General features: G+C 47.9%; 1 protein-coding gene across 1 annotated transcript in view; it reads right to left on the bottom strand.

Moving 5' to 3' along the window:
* Positions 1-12,033: 12,033 nt before the first annotated feature.
* Positions 12,034-20,170, bottom strand: part of LOC117671219 (T-lymphocyte surface antigen Ly-9-like) — a 37,284-nt gene continuing 29,147 nt past the window's right edge. Inside the window, exons 5-6 of the mRNA XM_087881186.1 lie at positions 13,905-14,015; positions 12,034-13,457 (exon numbers count right to left, since the gene is read on the bottom strand). Of these exons, the coding sequence (XP_087737312.1) occupies positions 13,228-13,457; positions 13,905-14,015 (341 nt within the window). The 3' untranslated portion in view covers positions 12,034-13,227. The remainder of the gene's footprint in view (positions 13,458-13,904; positions 14,016-20,170) is intronic.

The raw sequence follows: 20,170 nt of genomic DNA, 5'->3' as shown, positions 1-20,170 counted from the left end.
AACGGCCCCCAGCTCACATCCCTGGCCATGGAGTCCTTCCTGGCAGGACGGGGCATCCGCCACGCCCTGTCCGCCCCGTACAGGCCGGCCGGAAACGGACAAGCTGAACGCATGGTCAGACTCACCAAAGAAGCCCTCACCAAGATGGGCCCGGGAGACTGGCAAGAACGCATAGATAACTTCCTCCTCACCCAGCACATCACGCCACATGCCACCACCCACAAGAGCCCGGCCGAACTACTAATGGGCAGAAGGTTGAGGTCATCCTTGGACCGGCTGCATCCCCAATACAGCCCGGATGTGACCGCAACCGCCAGCCGGCCACTTCGCGCCTTCAGCAAGGGAGATTCAGTTTTCGCGCTGAATTTCAACGGCTCTCCTAAGTGGCTGAAGGGGAAGATTGCCAGCACAACCGGCCCCAAATCCTACACAGTCGAGTTGGAAGATGGACAGGTCTGTAGACGTCACATCGACCAACTCTGGAAAAGGTGGGGGGGAGCACACGAAAACCAGCCTGACGAGGGAGGCCTACAACACCCAGACGAGGTAGGCCTCCAACACCCCGGCGAGGTAGACCTACCACACCCAGACGAGGTAGGCCTACAACACCCCGGCGAGGTAGACACCCCGATGAGGTAGGCCTACCACACCCCTGCGAGGCAGAGTGACGCCATCCTGACAAGGTCGGCCCGGCACACTACCAGGTACTGTCACGTCGGCAGTCCAGCGAGGTAGACCGGGGCCAACCGCACGGGAGATGGCAACACCAACCCAGCCAGGTGGGCACCCGGCACAACAGGGCCAGGGACCACCAACCCAGCCCGCAAGTAGACCGGGACCTGCCCAGAGGAGGAGCAGCGCACCCCACCAGTGATGACAGCCTACGCCAGCCCAGCCTGGGAGACCGCAGTTCCAGGCGAGTAGACCGGGACCCAGCCAAGACGGGCACCCCACTACCCATGGACGAGGGTGGCACACGACTCCCCGGTGAGAGGGACCCCCGCCCATCTCAGAGGACAGCCAGCGAACAACAACCCGACCCGGATGACCCCAGGCACCACCCGACGGTAGACCAGGGACTAGGGGGAAGGGAAAGCCGACAACAACCTGGCCAGGGAGACCTACACCACCCCGGCAGGGGAGACCTCCGCCGCCCCGCAGAGGTAGTCCCGCAACAACATCCCAACCAGGTCGACCACCACCAACCAGACGGGGTAGACCAACGCCAGCCCAACCGAGGGGACCAACGCCACCCCTGCGAGGTCGGACAGCACAATGCAAGCCAGCACCACCCGTGGCCGGCGGACCGGACCCGAGGGCACCGAGGGCACCGAGCGGAACCACCACCCAACCGGCAGCAGGCCAAACCGCGCCCGAACCGCAACGCCAGGGAGACCAGGGAGGAGCAAGTGACAGACTTACCGAGACTCAGACGCTCTTCCCGGGTCGGAACCGAGCAACCGAGACGAGGCGATAGATCCACAGGCCAGGAGGAAGACCAACAGAACCAGCCATCCAAGGTCTGTGGTCCGGCCGGAGGCGCTGGGGGTGACCCCGCTCACCCGACAGCCGAACCGAGCCCGGTTCCGGAGAGGGAACCAGGAGACGAAGGAGCCCCGTCCATCCAGGCCGGAGACGGAGAAGAAGTGAGACTGCGCAGGTCAGCTAGGGTGCCGAGGCGTCCTACGTACCTGCGCGATTACGTGACTTTTGTGGACGAGATTTGACAGTTCGGACTAAGGGGGGAGGAGTGTTATGTCCTTATAAGGACATCCGCCCTGATTGGCTGCTAGCCATCGGGCGGGAGATTTGAATCCCTGTCAAGGGGCGGTGCGTCTGCCAGGAGCGAATATAAGGAGAGCTCCGGCAGCGCGCCAGCAGTCTTGTCTTGTTACTTTTGTAGCTAATAAAGTTACTTAATGTATTGAGCTGGTCACGTCTTCATTCCCTGCGCCTGATCTAACATGCTGAAATGAGTAGATTGACATTTGAAATAAGAGAACAGGAAGACAAACAATATTATTTTATATGGGAGCTATTTTATCAATGGATAGAAAATAAAGCATGGAGATGAAATATTATATATGAAATGAAATTTGGATAAAATGTTTAAACACTTGTTTTTTGTTAGAGGAAAGAACATTTGTCATATAATGAGATTTTGAAAATTTTGAGAGCACGAAATGATTTTAACCGATCGAAATACTGTCTGTAATTGTTTGGAAGGATGATGTTTTTATGTTGTTTTTGTTTAAAAAATAAAAAACTTTTTGCAAAAAAAAAAAGAGTTTGTGAGCCTCACCAGATCCACAGAGAAGAAACGGTTCCTCTGGAGATTCCAGCTTCGAAGCAAACCTGCCTCTCTTTTCCTGCTACCCATCTGGGAACCCCCTTTTGGCCTGGCCCAGTCCAGCTTGTGCCCCACAAAGGGGGAAGTCTGGAAGGAGCTGCAATGGATCCCCACAGGCCCCCTTCCAAGGGCGAATGTGTGCAGGACACAACTCCATTTCTAACCCATATTAGAAATGCATGTCCTGAGCTGTGCCAAAACTCCTGGTGTGGAAGACAGTGGACAGGGTAGAACAGGGAGGAAAATGGTGGTATTTGGGGGATGGAGGTGTAAGGTGCCAAAATACACTTGAGTCACCAGAATGCCAAAGAGAGAGACTCAAGACGAGGCTTGCAAAAAAAAAAAAAAAAACAGATTTTATTTATGGCCAAAAACATAATACTGGGTGGAACTATATCCAGAACATACAGATACAATGCATGCGAGGAGATAGCCACACCTTGGGGAAGATATGGCGTCCTTTTATACCCTCAGAGACGTCAGCTTAGTACCCAACTCTGTCCTCCCAATCCAGGCCCGTGCATTCCTTGTTGCCCTGCAAGGGGGAATAGAAACTTCCCAATTAGTCATCTTGAGCATTTCTTTGTTTACTCAATTGGCCACTTTGGCCCCCTGGCCCTGGAAAGCAGGAGTTTATCCAGATCAAACATAAATTAGGGCTGAGGTGTAAATTATCCCTTGGAGATACATACCATGTTCTTAGATGGCACAAGAAAAAACAGGGAGAAGATCGATATGGGTTCAGGTCAAATGGCAGGGACATATGTTTGACAAATACCAGATACATTACAGAGGCCTAATAACAGAATATGTTTGTTACAGGAGATACAAATATAAAGGCATATATGTATTACAGGAACCTAATGGTTACAGAATCTAATATACCAGTATATCATATTCTAGTATTATTTATTATATCCTTATTATTGTTTCCCTTCAGAGGGAATGCAACTATAGCCAGAGCTAGGTCAGATCAGAATCAATTGTGCTATTGCTGCATCTCACCTATCCAAGCTTCATGAGCTGACAGCTGGACACTAGCATGGGAGGGGAAGGGAGGATTGGAGTGTGAAGAAAGTGGTGGAGGGTGGAAGTCCATCTGAGGGGGGTGAGAAACTCCAGCCTGCCAAGGTCAGCTAACAATATGCAGTGCTGGGAACCGAGCACCTGTTTCCTGAACAATATACGAGCACCTGATTGGACCTTTGAAGACAACCAGGAAGTGGCCAGTGGGGTGGGGGAAGGGGAAAAGAGGGAACTTTCCAGTGGTGGGATTCAGCCAGTTCGCACCACTTTGGGAAAACCGGTTGTTAACTTTCTGAGCAGTTTGGTGAAATGGTTGTTGGAAGAAATCATTAGGGCAGAGAACTGGTTGTTAAATTATTTGAATCCCACCACTGGAACTTTCCATTGTGTTGTTAGATTCAGCTTATGCTATTTCTGTAACCATTTCAGCTTCAGTAAAGTATTTTCTTGGCAAAAGAAATGGTTCTTTGCTAGATGACTGAGGGGGACAGTTGACTGCTGAAATGCACAAAACTCTACCCAAAACTCAGATGGGCAGAGCATGCTGGGACAGAGGCCAAAAAGTAGGGAGCAGCAGCTGAGAAGCTCTGGGTTCCATCTAGAAATCTCGTCACAAACTGAGCACCCAAAGACCCTTTTCCCAGCAGAAAAGCCCCCCTATATCACCAGGGCAAAAGGCGGGGGGGAGGAATTGGCTGCCATGGCTGGGATACTTACTACGAAGTACCAGATCGACAGCCTCCACCATCGTCATTCTGGATCCTGCAGTGTCTATAGGTTGACTCAGCCTTCCATCCTTCCGAGGTAGGTAAAATGAGGACCCTGATTGTGGGGGCAATAAGCTGACTTTGTATAAAAAAGAACACTGCTTGGGGGGGGGGCGAAAGCCCTACTAAGCAGGTATATACAAAAGTATGAAGGTTATTGCTTAACGCATTGTAAGCCGCCCTGAGTCTCTGGAGAAGGGCGGCATATAAATCGAACCAATCAATCAATCAATCAATCAATCAATCAATCAATCAATAGTACGATCGTCCTCTTCCCCTAGAGGGCTGTGATTTAATTCTCTATGGACTTTGGAGACACTTGATCCCTTTTCAAAGGCTGGGAGGGGGACCTGGACGCTGTAGGGATTCTCTAAGTTCACCACAGCACTGTTTTCAGACTTGCTGCTGACAATTTTATTCCAGGAAATTGTTTCAAATGGTGAAGAGGTCTTCACTTGGAAAGTTGCAGACTCCCTCTGAACGCTGTTCAGTTCTTCTGTTTCAGAAGGTTCTGCCATATCCTCAGATTTTCATCTTTTTTAAGTATTGGTATCATTTGAAAAAGAAACAAAAACTTAGGGAAAACATTCATTTTTACTGCTACTATTCTTCCTAACAAGGATAACTGTAATTTTTTCCAACTTTCCATCTCTCTCTGTATTTTTTGCCACAACGGATCATAGTTATGCGTGAATAGTTTCACATTTGCTGTCATAATATAAACCCCCAAATACTTAACTTTTTTAACTATTTCAAATCCTGTTAATCTTTCTAATTCCTCTCTTTGATTTGTAGTCATTTTTTTTTAAAAATTTGATTTATATGCCGCCCTTCTCCGGCGACTCAGGGCGGCTTACAATGCGCTAAGCAATAGCCTTCATCCTTTTGTATATTTATACAAAGTCAGCTTATTGCCCCCACAAACTGGGTCCTCAATTTACCTACCTTAGAAAGGATGGAAGGCTGAGTCAACCTTGAGCCTTGGCGAGATTCGAACCTGCAGTAATTGCAGGCAGCTGTTCTTAATAACAGGGTGCATTAGACCACTGTACTATCAAGGCTCTTGTTTTTAGTTATTATCTTCGTTTTTCCTGCATTTATTTTAAATCCAGATACTTTCCCATATTGCTTAATTATATCCATTAAACCTACAACTGACTGTAATGGTTGGGTTAAAGTAACAACCAAATCATCTGCAAATGCTCGTACTCTGTAATCATGCTGTCTAATTTTAATTCCATTTATTTTGTCCGACCCACGTATCTTGCTCAACAAAAATTCCAAAGTCAAGATAAACAATAATGGAGACAAAGGACATCCTTGTCTTGTTCCTTTTTCTATATTAAAAGTATCTGTTAAACTACCATTAATTATTATTTGCGCTGTTTGTTTCTGATATATTGCCTTAATAGATTGTTTAAAATATTCTCCAAACTGCATCTTTTCTATTATTTTCAATAAGAAATGCCAATTCAATCGATCAAATGCTTTCTCCGCATCGAGCAAAATTAGCGCCGCAGGGATTTGGTTGTTCTTCCCCAGATACTCCAATAAATTAACCACTTGCCTTACATTACTCTTCATTTGTCTACCATTTATAAAACCAGTTTGATCATTATGAATCATTTGTTGCATGACTATCATTAACCTATTTGCTAGTATTTTAGCAAAAATCTTGTAATCTATATTTAAAAGTGATATAGGCCTATAATTTTTTGGCTGAGTGTGGTCTTGCTCTTCCTTTGGAATCAAAGAGATAAAAGCTGTCCTCCAGGATGGGGGTACGTCTCCTCCAGAATGTATGTTGGTAAATGTTGCGTATTTTTGAGGATCAGACTCAATAAATGATTCAGGAACAAAGTATATAAACAAAGCACTATTTATTTACATTAGGCATTCTATATTCTCTGAATGATCGTAGATAGAAGCAAGGAGGGAGGTGCATACATCCCCTTTTATATCAATAAGGTGGAGTAAAGGATGGGAGTGGTTACATATGAATATATTAAGGAAGGAAGAATAAATTAACCCCTGATACCCTGTGTATGTACATTTTCCCCATTTGAGAATAAGGCATTTACTTGTGACAGTAAATAAATCTTTAAGTGGTCCCACCATTTCTAGCTCTAAGTGTTTATAATAAGCAGCTGTCAAACCATCCGTCCCAGGAGCTTTACCCACTTTCAACTGCTTAATTGCATAATCTCTTCAGAGGTTATTGGTTGATTTAAACCCTCCCTTTGCTCTCTTGTTATTATAGGAATATTCTCTTTCTGTAAGTATCTATCTACATCTATACTTTGAATTTTATCACTAGTATACAACCTCGTGTAAAATTCTAAAAATGCTTTTTTAATCATGTTTTACTGATAAACCTCTTTACCTTTATATTCTATTTTCTCTATGGTCCAAGACTTTTATTTTTTCCTTAACAGATATGCTAACCATCTCCCTGGTTTATTAGCATTGCAAAAAGTATTATGTTTAGTATATTGCAAATTAGTTGCGACCTGATCTGCCATTAGCAAATCTGAAGATATGGCAGAAGGGTATTAATAATTTTGTCTGGGCAGGGAAGAGACCGAGAATAAAACAAAAAATAATGTAGAATATACGTGAAAGAGGAGGTCTCAAAATGCCCAACTTAAGACTATATTATGAGGCAGCTGCCCTATCAGCAATGAGTGATTGGATAAACTCAACAGAAGAAAGAATATTGAATATCGAGGGATATGATTTGGTTTATGGGTGGCATGCTTATTTACTATATGATAAGAAAGTGGAAAAGACTTTTAATAATTACAGATTGTACTGTTATAGAGACTAAGTTGATTTTAAATTTAATAACAGCAGCCAGACTCTTGATGGCGCAGTACTGGAAGAAGGAAGACTTGCCTATTATTGAAGAATGGACACTAAAAGTAGTGAGTAGTGGGTTTTTTGTGGCTGTGTGAGGTTCCTGCTTGTTGCAGGGGCCATTTTGGGTCTAGCACAGCTGCTTTTACATTGTGGGTGAGCCAGTTGTGTTGTGTTGTGTTGTGTTGTGTGTGTGTAAAGTGTGAAAGTTGGTTTTTTGGTTTTTTTGTGGCTGTGTGAGGTTCCTGCTTGTTGCAGGGGCGATTTTGGGTCTAGCACAACTGCTTTTATATTGTGGGTGAGCCAGTTGTGTTGTGTTGTGTTTTGTAGGTTAAAAAAGGCAAAGAAGTGACATTGACTTGGCCACGCCCACCTGACCACCAAGCCACGCCCACTAATTAAGCCTCGCCCACAGAACTGGTAGCAAAAAAAATTAGATTTCACCCCTGGGTTGGACTGGATGGTCCTTGTGGTGTTTTCCAACTCTACAATTTTATGTTCCTAGAAGGTCCAGCATCCGGGCCTTGTTCTTTCCTTCCTTCCTTCCAGCCCAAGGAATTTTTTGAGGCTTAAAGTTTATTAAGACTGCAATTACACAGATAGTTGTTGGGCTTGGGATGAGGGTTAGGATTCAAAGAGGCCAAGCGATGTGAACCAAGGAACAATAGAAAGGACCAACAAAGGTGTCCATTTTATTGTTGTTACAGTCCAACCCCTTTCCATTTCCCATGGTTCTCCTGCACAAATAACTCTGGGAAGTTCTATCTTCTCCGGGACCTTTTTGGTCCCAGTTCAGTGTCAGCTCCTCCCCTGCACCCTCATCCTGGCTGATTTGCTGAGGATACTTTTCCCTGGCCAATTCGCAGTGCAGGACAAGGCAGCCAATCTGCACACTGAAGGTTGGGCCCTTCCCTTCCCATTAGACATCGTCCCACTGGCTCAGGTTCCTGACGTGGAAACTGGAAAGGTTGGGGGGGGGCAGGGCCGGATTTTCCTATAGGCTAACTAGGCTTCAGTCTAGGGCCTCAAGATCAAGAGGGGCCTACACAGTGGTGGGATTCTGGGGGTTCTAGGGGGTTCGGCCGAACCCTTTGTTAAATTGCTGGCCTGCCCCGCCCCTCACCTCCCACCCGCGCGGCGCCAGCCTACCGTAGCCATGGGTGGGCAATTGTGGCTCTTTTACAACCTGTGGACTTCAACTTCCAGAATTCCTGAGACAGCTGTCTCAGGAATTCTGGAAGTTGAAGTCCACAGGTTGTAAAAGAGCCACAATTGCCCACCCCTTCCCTAGCCTGAGTTCCGCTGCCTGGGATCCACGTGGGCTGCCACGTGGTTCCCCACCGGCTCCGGACGCAAGAGAGCAGGATGGAGAAAGCAGCTTCCACGCCTTCGCTCACCCTCACTCTCTGCTCTGTTGGATCGCTGGCCGTTCGCTTACCCTGCCCACTCCCCATCTATTGCTGCCTCCGATGGCTAGAGGAAAAAAAAACTTCAAATTCTTGCCGCGGGGCTTCAAAGGGCCACCCTAGAGCCAGTGGTGCAGCCGAACCCTTTGTTAAATTGCTGCCTTGCCCCGCCCCTCCGCACCACTATTTATTGCCAATAAATAGTGGTGGGTGAGGGGCGGGGGAGCCAGCAATTTAACAAAGGGTTCGGTGTTTTTTTTGTAATTTTATTGGCCCACGGAGCTTCAGCATAGGCTAATTGGCCTCCCGGCTCTCAGCTGATTTGTCTCAGCTGTTTTGCTCAGGGCTCTTCTGCTTCCTTGCAAAGAGTGCTGATTTTTTCCCCCCTAGCTATGCTGAGAAACGAAACTGAAATTGCTTTGCTGTTGCTGCAAGGTTGGAAAATTAGGCAGGCAGAATTCTTTTCTTTTTCCTCACCAAAAAAGGTAGGTGCAAATAATGGGAAATTTAGGGAAAAAGAGGAGAGTTCAGGATTTTAAAACACAAAAGAAGAAAAGCTCTATTTAACTAGGGAATTGTAATAATTGAGATACTATTATTGGAGGAGTGCTGGCAGAGGGCCAGCTGAGGATGAACACCCATGGGGGGGAGGGATTGTCAGCTGCAGCGGGGGCGGGGGGGGCTGAAGTGAAGTGGGTGCAGCCATGTCACTGCAGCTAATTGTCCCATTCCACCTGAGAGACCACCAAACCTCAGTGTCAGGCCTGGCCTGACTTGGTCTTTCAGCAAAGAAACACCCTCGACTCCATTTGTAATGAAAAGGTTACTTTTACCAAAAGCCAAGCAGTTACAGTTATGCAAAGATAGAACTAAGAGTTTGTGCACAAAGATTCCCTAGTTAACTTTCCCTTTGGTATTCCACCCCCGTTATCCCTCCATTGTCCAGTCACATTCGAAGAAGATGTTTTCGTGACTGTCCCTCTGATGGTTGGAGAGCTGGATGGGTGTTGCTTGCATTCCCAGGACCACAACCTTGTGATGTCTCGGGACGGCATGAAGATTGCTTTTGGTTTCCCCTTCCCCTGTCTTCCCCCTTAGGTCCCTGCCCCCATAGTTTATGAAAGACTGGCATCTAGCAAAGCATAGTTGCAAGGGAAGGAGGAAACCACATGGAGTACTGTATTTAGCCTCTCTCTGCCACCAGGTTGGTTCCTTCAACTGGGACCCCAGGTGTTGCCCCTGTTATCTGCTGCCACTAATTTAATGCAATAAAACTGTTTCTCCTGCATCTTGCAGAGGGTTGGCCTTGGTGATGATTGTGGCTCTTTCCAACTCTACAATTTTATGCTCCTACAAAGTCCAGCATCTGGAGAAGCCCAGGCCTTGTTCCTGGATTCCAGTTTTCCAACAAATAAGTACGAAAGTGGTTTTTAGAGTTCAAGAGTTTATGTAGCGTTTATAAAGACCAGAATGACACAGTTTTGGCAGTTTATTTATTCAGTTATTACAGCTGCTCATCTCATATTCTGGGCATCTTAGAACATAGAATCATAGGAATTTCGAAGGTCTTCTAGTACCATCCCCTACTCAAGGCAGGAGACGTCATCGCGTTCCAGTCAAATGGTTCTCTATTTTGAAAATCTCCAGTGACGAAGCAACCACAACTCCAGGGGACAACTATTCCACTGATTAATTATTCTCACAATCTGACAATTTCTCCTGTCTTCTACATTGGATCTCTCTTTTGACAATCTGCCACCCATTACTTCTCGTCCTGCCCTCCAGTACCTTAGAGTCAATCCCCTTTTTTCAGTGACAGCCCCTCAAGTACTGGAAAACAGTTATCATGTCTCCCCCAATCTTTATCACCTTTGATAGGCTAGACCAGGGGTCTGCAACCTTAAATACTCAAAGAGCCATTTGGACCCGTTTCCCACAGAAAAGAAAACATCGGGAGCCACAAAACCTGGGTGGGCATGACCAATTCGATGTCACTCACTTCCACCAGTCACATGACCCCTCCTAACCACGCCTACCCAGCCGGTCATTAGGGCAGAGAACCAGTTGTTAAAAAACACCGGGAACCACAAAATCCTTTTGACACATCTCTCTCTCCCCTCCCCCTCCCTCTCTCTGTATCTCCTTGTCTCTGCCCTGGCCGCTTCTCCATCCCCCACTGTTGCCCTTACCTTCTCAGGCCAGGTGAGGAGTGACTGGGAGGGGAGGGTGAGGGGTGGGGCCAGCCAGTGGTGGGATCACCTGACAGAGAGCCACAGTAAAGGGCCCAAAGAGCCACATGCGGCTCCGGAGCCGCAGGTTGCTGACCCCTGGGCTAGACAGAGCTATCTCTCTCAACTGTTCATTCTACAATTTAGCTTCTAGCTAAAGCCTCTGGCCTCTTTTTTGTTGCTCTTCTCTGCACTCTTTCTAGAGTCTCAACATTTTGGGGGGGCATTGTGGTGACCAAAACTGGATGCAATATTCCAAGTGTGGTCTTATTTTTTTTTTAATCGTGCAATTCCCATTATTTTATATAAAATTTCCATATCCACAATGGCAGTGTACTGTCTGGGTACAATCTCTTTTAAATACAAATAACAAACCTTATACACACAAGTGTGGCCTTACCAAGGCCTTATAAAGTGGTATTAACTCTTCACGTGATCTTAAATCTATCCCTCTGTTAATGCAGCCTAGGACTGTGTTGGCTTTTTTGGCAGCTGCAGCACACGGCTGGCTCCTATCTAAATGGTTGTCCCCTGGGTCTCCAAGGTCCCTCTTACTACTCTTGTACCTACTTCCAATTCTTTACCTGCCTAAGTTCAGGACCTTACTCTTCTCATGATTGAATATTGTTGGATTCATCACTCCTGGAATTTGCTCTTTTCCCCCCCCAATAAAGGAATTGCTCACTCAAAGTAGCTAACAGTAAACAACAGGCGAATCAAGGAACCACCATGAAGAAAACCACACTCCGACCAACACTGACAGGGCAAGTCACTTTTATATAGACAGAGAGTAAACCCACTCCCTTCGACACTGATGAGGTTACCTAGTTGGATACAAGATGTCTACAAGAATGTACAAATGTCTACAAGAAAACAACCAAGCTCAGAGAGCAGCAAGGGCTCCATAGGATGTAATATTTTATTTAATATCTTGCGTGTATATGATTTCAGGCCTGTAATAAACAAATCTGAATTTCCCATCATTTGTTTTAAGATTTAAACGCATTTCATTACCCCGATTCTGTCCAAATTCAAAATAAAAAATGCAGAGCTCTCTGGATTTCTGCGACTGGGCGACTTGCTCCCTTGGGCATTGGAGCTCAGAAGTTGGCATCTAGCCACCGCAAAGCCTGTTTTCTACACAGCAGGCCCAGAAAGGATGAACCAGCCTTGCTGAGGTGGGTTGAGGGCGACTCAGCCAGGAACCCACAATAACAAAGTAAACAAATCAAAAATATGTAAGCAAATTGCTTAAAACAATCTTCTGAAAATTTGCTAAGTCTGAACATAAAACAGTTTAAAAACAGCCATGAAAACAGCTGACTAGTATTGGGGGAGGGGTCATTTGCGGGGGGGGGGAGGAGGGGGCTCAGGTTTTGGTTTGCAGAAAGGAAAAGATATTTTTGAAAGGAAAATAAATGTTTCTTTATTGAAAGAATACACACTATGGAAGGAAACTGACAAATGTTAGTTGAATATGAAATTCTCAAATAACTACAAAATTTATAATTAAAATGTCAAAGCATTAAAATTGTTATACAGTAAAACATCTTTTCCCATCATCTTCCCAATTTTCCCTTACGCACTTGTGCAAAGTCCATCAGAAACCCTATGACAAATTTATAGATAAGATAAACTTTGAAAAGTTTACAAACTTCCAGAAAGCAATAAATCTTCAGGCCGGCTTGGGACCAGCGGTGTCCAGTGTTCAGTTGTCCTGCAAGAGGTCCGAACTTTCAAGAATCAAGAAAGGGGGAGATCAGCAAGTGCCGCTCCCCCACCCAGAAACCCTTTGGAGGGTTTGCTTTGGTTCTAACTGCAAAATGGGCAGCTTTCTTGAATGAATGAATGAATCAAGCAATGAATGAATGAATGATGGACTGAATCAATCAATCAATCAATCAATCAATCAATCAATGTATCATTTAATTGAGCACAATAAATTTTTCCCTTCAGTTTCTTTCAAACTTCCCATTTTATTCTACTTGAGCAATTATCCCATGTGGATTAAGGATGGGTTAGGATGCTATTTTGTGGCTGAACCTCTGTTGTTCATGGTCGTTTTCTCAATCTCGCCCTTCAATACCTGAATATTAGGTACAGGTAGTCCTCGACTTACAACCACAACAGAGCCCAAAATTTCTGTTGCTAAGCAAGATAGTGAGTGTGTTTGCCCCATTTTATGACTTTTCTTGCCACAGTTGTTAAGTGAATCACTATGGCTGTTAAGTGAATCTGGCTTCCCAATTGAATTTGCTTGCCAGAAAGTGCCAGAAAAGATCTCCTGATCCTGAGATACAGGGACCCTCATGAATATAGCCCAATTGTCCAGTGTTTGAATTTTGATCACATGACCTCGGGGTGGTGGGAGTGCTGCAACAGTCGTAAGAGTGAAAAATGGCCATATGTCCCTTTTTTCAGTGCCGCTGTAACTTGAAGCGGTCACTAAATGAGCTGTTGTAAGTTGAGGACTATTTGTAAGGAAGCAACCGTGGGGCTGTTGGGGAGGGTCTTTGGGGGCCAGGCAAGGCAGCAGTGAAAGCAACACGGACCACCCTCGGAGCCCCTCCTTCTAGCCCAAGTGGGGATAGAGCTCACTGGGTTGTGCCCTTGTGGAATGGAAGCGACCTTGTCCCAAAGAACCTTCTCAAATGCCGCTGAGGAAGACCATGGCTGTCTGGAAGTGGAGCGGTAGGAGGGAGGCGTCCATCAGGGTCCAACGTGGAGCTCGGATGGTCGCAAGCTCTGGCCCACGGAGGTGGTGGTGGTTGGCTCCTCAGGAAGGCTGACAGGAATTGGGCCAGCAGACGCCGTCCTCCATCTGCTGGGAAGAAAAGCAAGGCCACGGTTGAGCTTTAGGAGACAAAAGGTGCCAGAGGACAGAGGTCCAAGGGGCCAGCAGGGGAAAAAGGAGAAGGAGCACTCATGAATTAAATAATTCTTTGTATTTCTGCTCCCTTGAAGGAGGTAGGTTCAAAGTTGAAACCCACGTTGATCCTATGGGATCACTTTGTGTCAATCTCTCTCCGTGCCCCCCTGTTCTCCGGGCTTCAAAGTTTCTACCAGGATCTGAGCCCATGGACCTCTGCACTTAGACCTCAGATGACTATATAGGGACCATTAGGTTTAGGAGGTGTCCATGTCCTGATGGTCAGTGGTTGTGCAGCACCCTGTTCCTCTGGGCAACCCATGGACTCTTCTGGGGCAGAAGGCGCAAGAAAAGAGAAGGGAAGGGTTGGTTTTTTTCCACAGAGCATCCTTAAGAGGGTACCTTTTCTGGATTTCTTCCTCAAAATGAGCCCCAAACAGCCAAGGAGGAGAAGGCTTCCCACTTTGCTAAGGAACAGCACGGCCCAGAGAGACAATCCGGAGCAACTCTGGTCTGAAAAAGAGCAGCAACCCCCGTTAATCCTTTCCATAAGCCACTTCCTAATCTTTAATGCTTGATGTGAAGCCCCTGCTGAGGGAATCTAAAGGTCAACATGAGATTCTAATGGTTTTATCAGCATGAGTTACAAGATAGATTCTAAGAACGTTCTCAGTTTTTAGAATCTATCTTAGAATCTAAGAGCTTAATTGTTAAGTTGGGTGAATGAGGACACAGCAAGCCAGGCAGTGAGTGACAACAGCTCTTTATTGTAGGGTGAGAACCCAGCGACTGACCCAGGGAAACAGCTCCCTTTATATAACCTTGCAGCTGTGGTGGTCAGCCAATCAGCTGACAGTCAGTTAATTCAAACTGCCTGCCCAAATCTACATACATAACACTCCTCCCCTCCCAGAAGTCACTTAGGGTGGACATTAGCATACGTAGTCCCTCAGGTGACCAGGGCGTGTCCGCACCCTAGTTGACCTGCGCAGTTCAGTCGGAGGTGTGGCGTCGAGCAGGTCGGAGGAACTCCCTGTTTCTCCCTGCTCCGCCAATGGAACCTCCGAGAATTCGTTGTGGGCAGCGACTTCTTTGGCTGGCCGATCTTCCGCGATGGGGCGGCACTGGATCTCGAGCCCAAAAGCTAAGTCCTCCGCTTGACTCAGGTCTGGAGTTTGGTTGGTTGTTAGGGAGCGGTTTGTCGAAGATGTCTTCTGTGTCAGTGGGTACATGCTTCCGTAACTGATCAATGTGCTGGCGCCAAATCCTCCCATCTCCCATGTCTACCCTATAAGACTTGGGCCCAGTTACTTCTGTGATTGACCCTGTTTCCCAGAGGGGCCGGTTCCCGTAATTTCTTGCAAACACTGGCATCCCTACTGTGAACTCTCTAAGCCTTTTCTCTGCCCCTCTGAAGTTGTCAGGGAAATAACTGGGGTGTAGCCTGTCTAGGACCCCTCGGAGCTTTCTCCCCATTAGAAGTTCTGCCGGGCTCCTTCCTGTGGTGGTGCATGGTGTGGCGTGTTGGGCCGTTAAGAATTTGTCTATCCGTTCCTGCCAGTCCTCACGGGGCCTAGGCGTGAGATGGCTTCCTTAGCTATTCTCACAAATCTCTCCACCAATCCATTGCTAGCCGGATGAAACAGGGCGGAGAGTACGTGCCTGATTCCCAACTTTGCTAGGTACCCCTCAAACTGCATGGCCGTGAACTGGGGCCCATTGTCTGAGACTAAGGTGTCTGGTAGGCCATGGGTGGCGAACAACTGCCTTAGATCCCTAATGACTGCGTTGGTGGTAGTGGTCTTCATGAGTCTAATCTCCAACACTTTGAGAAAGCATCCACAATGACCATAAATACCTGCCCATGGAATGGGCCAGTGAAATCTATATGGATCCTGGACCAGGGACCCTGGGGCCATTCCTATTCCCTTACCAATGCTGTGGGGGGGGTCTGGCCTAGACTCCTGGCAGGGCTGGCACTTCCCCACCCACTCAGTGATGTCCTTATCCATTAGGGGCCACCAAACGTAACTCCTAGCTAACCCCTTCATCCTCACAATCCTGGGGTACCCCTCATGCAACAGATTCAAAACTTTTTCCCTTAGGCACAAGGGAACAATGACCCGATCGCCCCACAATAGACAACCCCCTTGCATTGTCAGCTCACCCTTTTTGTTAGTGAACTGTTTGAATTCCCCACCCTTGGTCTTTTCCGGCCACTCCCTCGTGACCCAACTCGTGACTTTCCTAAGGTCTTTGGTTGAAGCCCTCGCGACCTCTGCTGAAGTGATGGGCCCCGAGTCCAAGACGTCAATCAGCAGGACTGGAACTCCGGGTGTGGGGTCCTCTATCCTGTCCAGTAACGGGCAATGGCTGAGGGCGTTGGCATTGCCCATGCTTGCCCCTGGTCAATGTACCAGGTGATAGAAGTATGCTGCCAGGAAGATGACCCAGGAAGTCATCCTGGGAGACAGGGCTGCCGGGGTGGGTCGGTCCCCTGCTATGATACCCAGAAGGGGACGATGGTCTGTGATGAGTTTGAAGTCTCTGCTGAACAAGTATTCGTGGAACTTCTTGACTCCTGAGACAGCTGCCAGGGCCTCCTTGTCAAGTTGACTGTATTTCCATTTGGCGCTTGAAAGAGTCCAGGAGTAGTAGGCGATGGGTGCCTCTAGACCGTTTGGTAGTCTATGGCTCAGGATGGCCTCCATGCCGAAGGGGGACTAGCACTAGGGGAAGCGTAGAGTTGTACTGAATTAGAAAACTCTCAGCCGACAGGAGTTTCTTTACTGCAGCAAACGCGGTAGGCTCAGCCTTCCCCCAAACCCATGTGGACTTTTTGGCCAACAGTCTGTGCAGGGGCTCCGCTACTGTTGCCTTGTCCCTTAGAAAGATTGCGTAGAAGTTCAGCAGCCCCAGGAACGCTTGTAGTTCCGCCTTGTCTTTGGGGGTGGGGACCTCTTGGATCGCCCTAATCTTGCTCTTGGTGGTCCCGTCTACCTGATACCCCAAGAATTCTACAGAAGAGACTGCGATCATGCACTTGTTGCGTTTGAACCTGAGTCCCGCACTTCTGAACTTCCCTAGGACTTATCTCAGCCTTTCACCTACCTGCTGTTTGTCTTCTGCAGTGACGAGCACATCATCAAAATACGGGACCACCCCGGGGATCCCCTGTAACAGTCAGTCCATGGTGCTCTGGAACAGTCCGGGAGCTATGCTGACTCCGAATTGGAGTCTGGTACACTTGAAGGCACCTCTATGCGTCACTATAGTCTGTGCCTCTGCAGTAGCACCATCTACTGGCAACTGCTGATACGCCTGCGCAAGATCGAGTTTAGCGAACATCTTGCCGGGCCCTAGGGAATGCAGCAGATGGTGTACGATCGGAACCGGGTAAGAGTTCTGTTGGAGAGCCTTATTGATCGTACACTTATAGTCCACGCAGATGCGCACAGACCCGTCAGGCTTAACTGGGGTCACAATTGGGATCTCCCATCAGGCATGATCGACTGGCACTAACACCCCCTGCTTGATCAATTTGTCCAGTTCCACATCGATCTTGGGCTTTAGGGTGAAAGGTACCCTCCTGGGTTTCAGCCAGATGGGGGCAATATTGGGGTCAAGGTTGAATGAGATAGGGGTCCCCACATACTTGCCAAGCCGCTCATTGAACACGTCCTGGAACTCCTGCATCAGGTCGTCCTTCAGGGTGCTTCGCATGTTCCGGACTCCGGTGAATCCCATGCCCAGGCCTCTGAACCAGTCCATGCCCAGGAGGCTTGGGAGCTTTCCGCTGACCACGGTGAGGGGAAGCTTCTCCCGGAATTCCCTGTACTCCACCTGGAACTCGCCAATTCCTTCCATGGGGATGCAGTTCCCCTGGTAATCACGCAGTCACAGTAGCTGGTGCCGTAGTTGCCATCTCTGGATGCTGGGAACGGCCTTCTTTAGCTTGTCCCAGGACATGATGGTAATTGGGGATCCGGTGTCGATCTCCATTACGCACTCATGCCCCTCGATGTCGACCGTCGTGTAGGTCTTCTCCCCGGGGGATGTGCAGGTCCAGCCGATTCGAATGGTGCAGGCTTCGAGGTCCTCGGATTTTGCGCTCTTCCTGTAGCCGCCCTTCAGATTGGTTCTTGTCTGCTGCGCCATCTCTGATTGGCTAGCCTTGTAATGGGGGTTCTGCTTGGATCTGCAGACCCTAGCGATGTGCCCCTTCCGCTCGCATTGCCAGCAAATGGCATCTTGGAACTTGAAGGTCTGGCACGGATGGGATCTCCCACAACTCACACCGGCATCTCGGTGGCCTCGCCAGTCCTGCCGGTACTGTTCGGTCTGGCAAACCTCCTCGTCCAACTCTTCCTCGCTCCCCATGCCTACGGTTTCCTGGTGAACCGGGGCTGACTTCTGTGCTGTTCTGCTCTGCGTCGTCCCCTGTAGTCTCTCAGCTACCCTGGAGGAGGACTCATGAGCCCTCGCCTCGTCCAGTGCGATGTGTAGTGTGAGATTTGTCTTTGCGAGCAACCTTCTCTGCAAATGAATATCTCTTACTCCGCAGATTAATTGCTCTAGCAGCATCTCATCAAGGTCTCGGTACTCACACTAGTTTGCGGCCTTTCGCAGGGCAGCGACGTACTCGCTGATCAATTCTCCCTCATGCTGCAGCCATTGCCAGAAGTCGTACCGCTGGACGTACTTTGATGGCATTGGGGCATAGTGGTCCTTCAGCAGTGTCTGAAGTATTTGCCACAAGATGGTGTGGACCGAGTTCGGTTCCAACAGGGCCTTGGCCATATCGAACACCTTGGGTCCACAATGGCTCAGGAACAGGGCTTTCTTTCGTACGTCGGGTAGCCCCTGTAGGTCGCTGGCCACCAGGAAGCATTCGAAGTGGGACATGTAGGAACCCCACTTCTCTTCCGATGGGTTGAAAGGCGCTGGCGGTACATAGGCAGACATCATCGGTAGATTCTCCAAGTACTCCGCTCGCTCACCTGGCTGGATTCGGGTTTGCAGCTCTCTCGTTGGCTCGTGGCTTCAGCTCTTTCTGTGGCTTCTGGCCTCAAAATCCCACCTTTGTCGCCAATGTTAAGTTGGGTGAATGAGGACACAGCAAGCCAGGCAGTGAGTGACAACAACCCTTTATTGTAGGGTGAGAACCCAGCGACTGACCCGGGGAAACAGCTCCCTTTATATAACCTTGCAGCTGTGGTGGTCAGCCAATCATCTGACGGTCAGTTGATTTGGGCCCGCCCAAATCTACATACATAACATTAATGACCATAATTCATATCTTTTCTGCCATTCCTGTGTTCGTATGCCTTTCCCTGAGTGGGTCACCCCATCCCATCAGATCCAGCAGAATAGGCCTGCTTGGAGCCCCTCAATTCGGGAACATGATCTGGTGGGCCAGCAACTGTTTCCGTTCTTCCCCCTGAGACAAATCACTGCCATGCTTGGCCATCCAGAAGGGGTTTGGGTCTTGGGTAGGTGAGATGGTTGTGTTAATGGCTGTCACTGCAGCTGTTGTTGTTTTACCTTGGCTGCTGGTTTTGTGTACTTTAGTTTTGGTATTCCTTTTGTTTTTCAATCATTCATGCCTTCAGAACAGAGCTGGAAGGTCTTGTAGTCCAACCCCCTGCTCAAGCAGGAGACCCTGGCCCATTTCAGATTAATAGGGTTGGAAGGGATCTTGTTGGTCATCTAGTCCAACCCCCACCTCCACCCAAGCAGGAGACCCTATACCATCTCTGACAAATAGCAGCCCAATCTCTTCTTAAAAGTTTCCAGTGATGAAGCTCCCACAATTTTAATTGCTGTCAGCTGTCCAGAATCACCACAACAGGATGGGCAGTTCTCCAGGCCTCTTTCAAAGAGAGGAAACTTACCTGAGAAAAAAATTCCTGGAAGATGGAGACCAGGAGCGGACACATCCTGCATGGATCCTGAAGGCTGTTGGAGAGTTTGCCTGCCTGCTCCCAATCCAGCGATTCCCCAGCCAAGAAGCTTTGCCAGTAAATCATTAAGCAATGGTAAGAAGCTGAAGGATCTCCCCGCCCAGTGGTGAAATGTAAATTTTTTTCCTACCGGCTCTGTGGGTGTGGCTTGGGGGTGTGTGGCTTGGGGGGGGTCCATGTGGCTGGGTGGGCATGGCCAATTTTTTTTTTTTTTTTTTACTTTTAAAGCATTTTTTACTACCTATTCGCCTGAACCGGTAGTAAAAAAATACTTTAAAAAAGTAAAAAAAAAAAAAAAGTTCATATTATCACAGCTGTGCTGCATGATTGTTGGGACCTTTTTTTTTTTTTAACTTTTTAAAGCATTTTTTTACTACCAGTTTGCCCGAACTGGTAGTTTTTATCACTACCGGTTTGCCTGAACCGGAGCGAACTGGTAGCATTTCACCCCTGTCCCCGCCCCACTTAAATGCCAGTAAATGGAAGGATCTTCCATGCCGCTGTTCCCCCTTAAGGTCTGGTGAACTTTCTATCCCCTGCTGTTCCTGAATGTTGCCCCACAACCTGCTGCTTTCCCCCCTAAGGCGCCTGCTAATTTTCTTAAGAAAGGAGAGGGAGGAGAAGGAGAAGACAGACAAGGAGGAGGAGCAGAAAAGAGACAAGGAGGAGATGAAGAAGAGGATGGAGGAGGATCAAAGAGTGGTG

This window comes from Pantherophis guttatus, chromosome 18, assembly GCF_059756535.1.
Source record: "Pantherophis guttatus breed Tessera chromosome 18, ASM5975653v1, whole genome shotgun sequence".
Classification (NCBI taxonomy): Eukaryota; Metazoa; Chordata; class Lepidosauria; order Squamata; family Colubridae; genus Pantherophis; species Pantherophis guttatus.
This window is presented reverse-complemented; position numbering and strand designations above follow the sequence as displayed.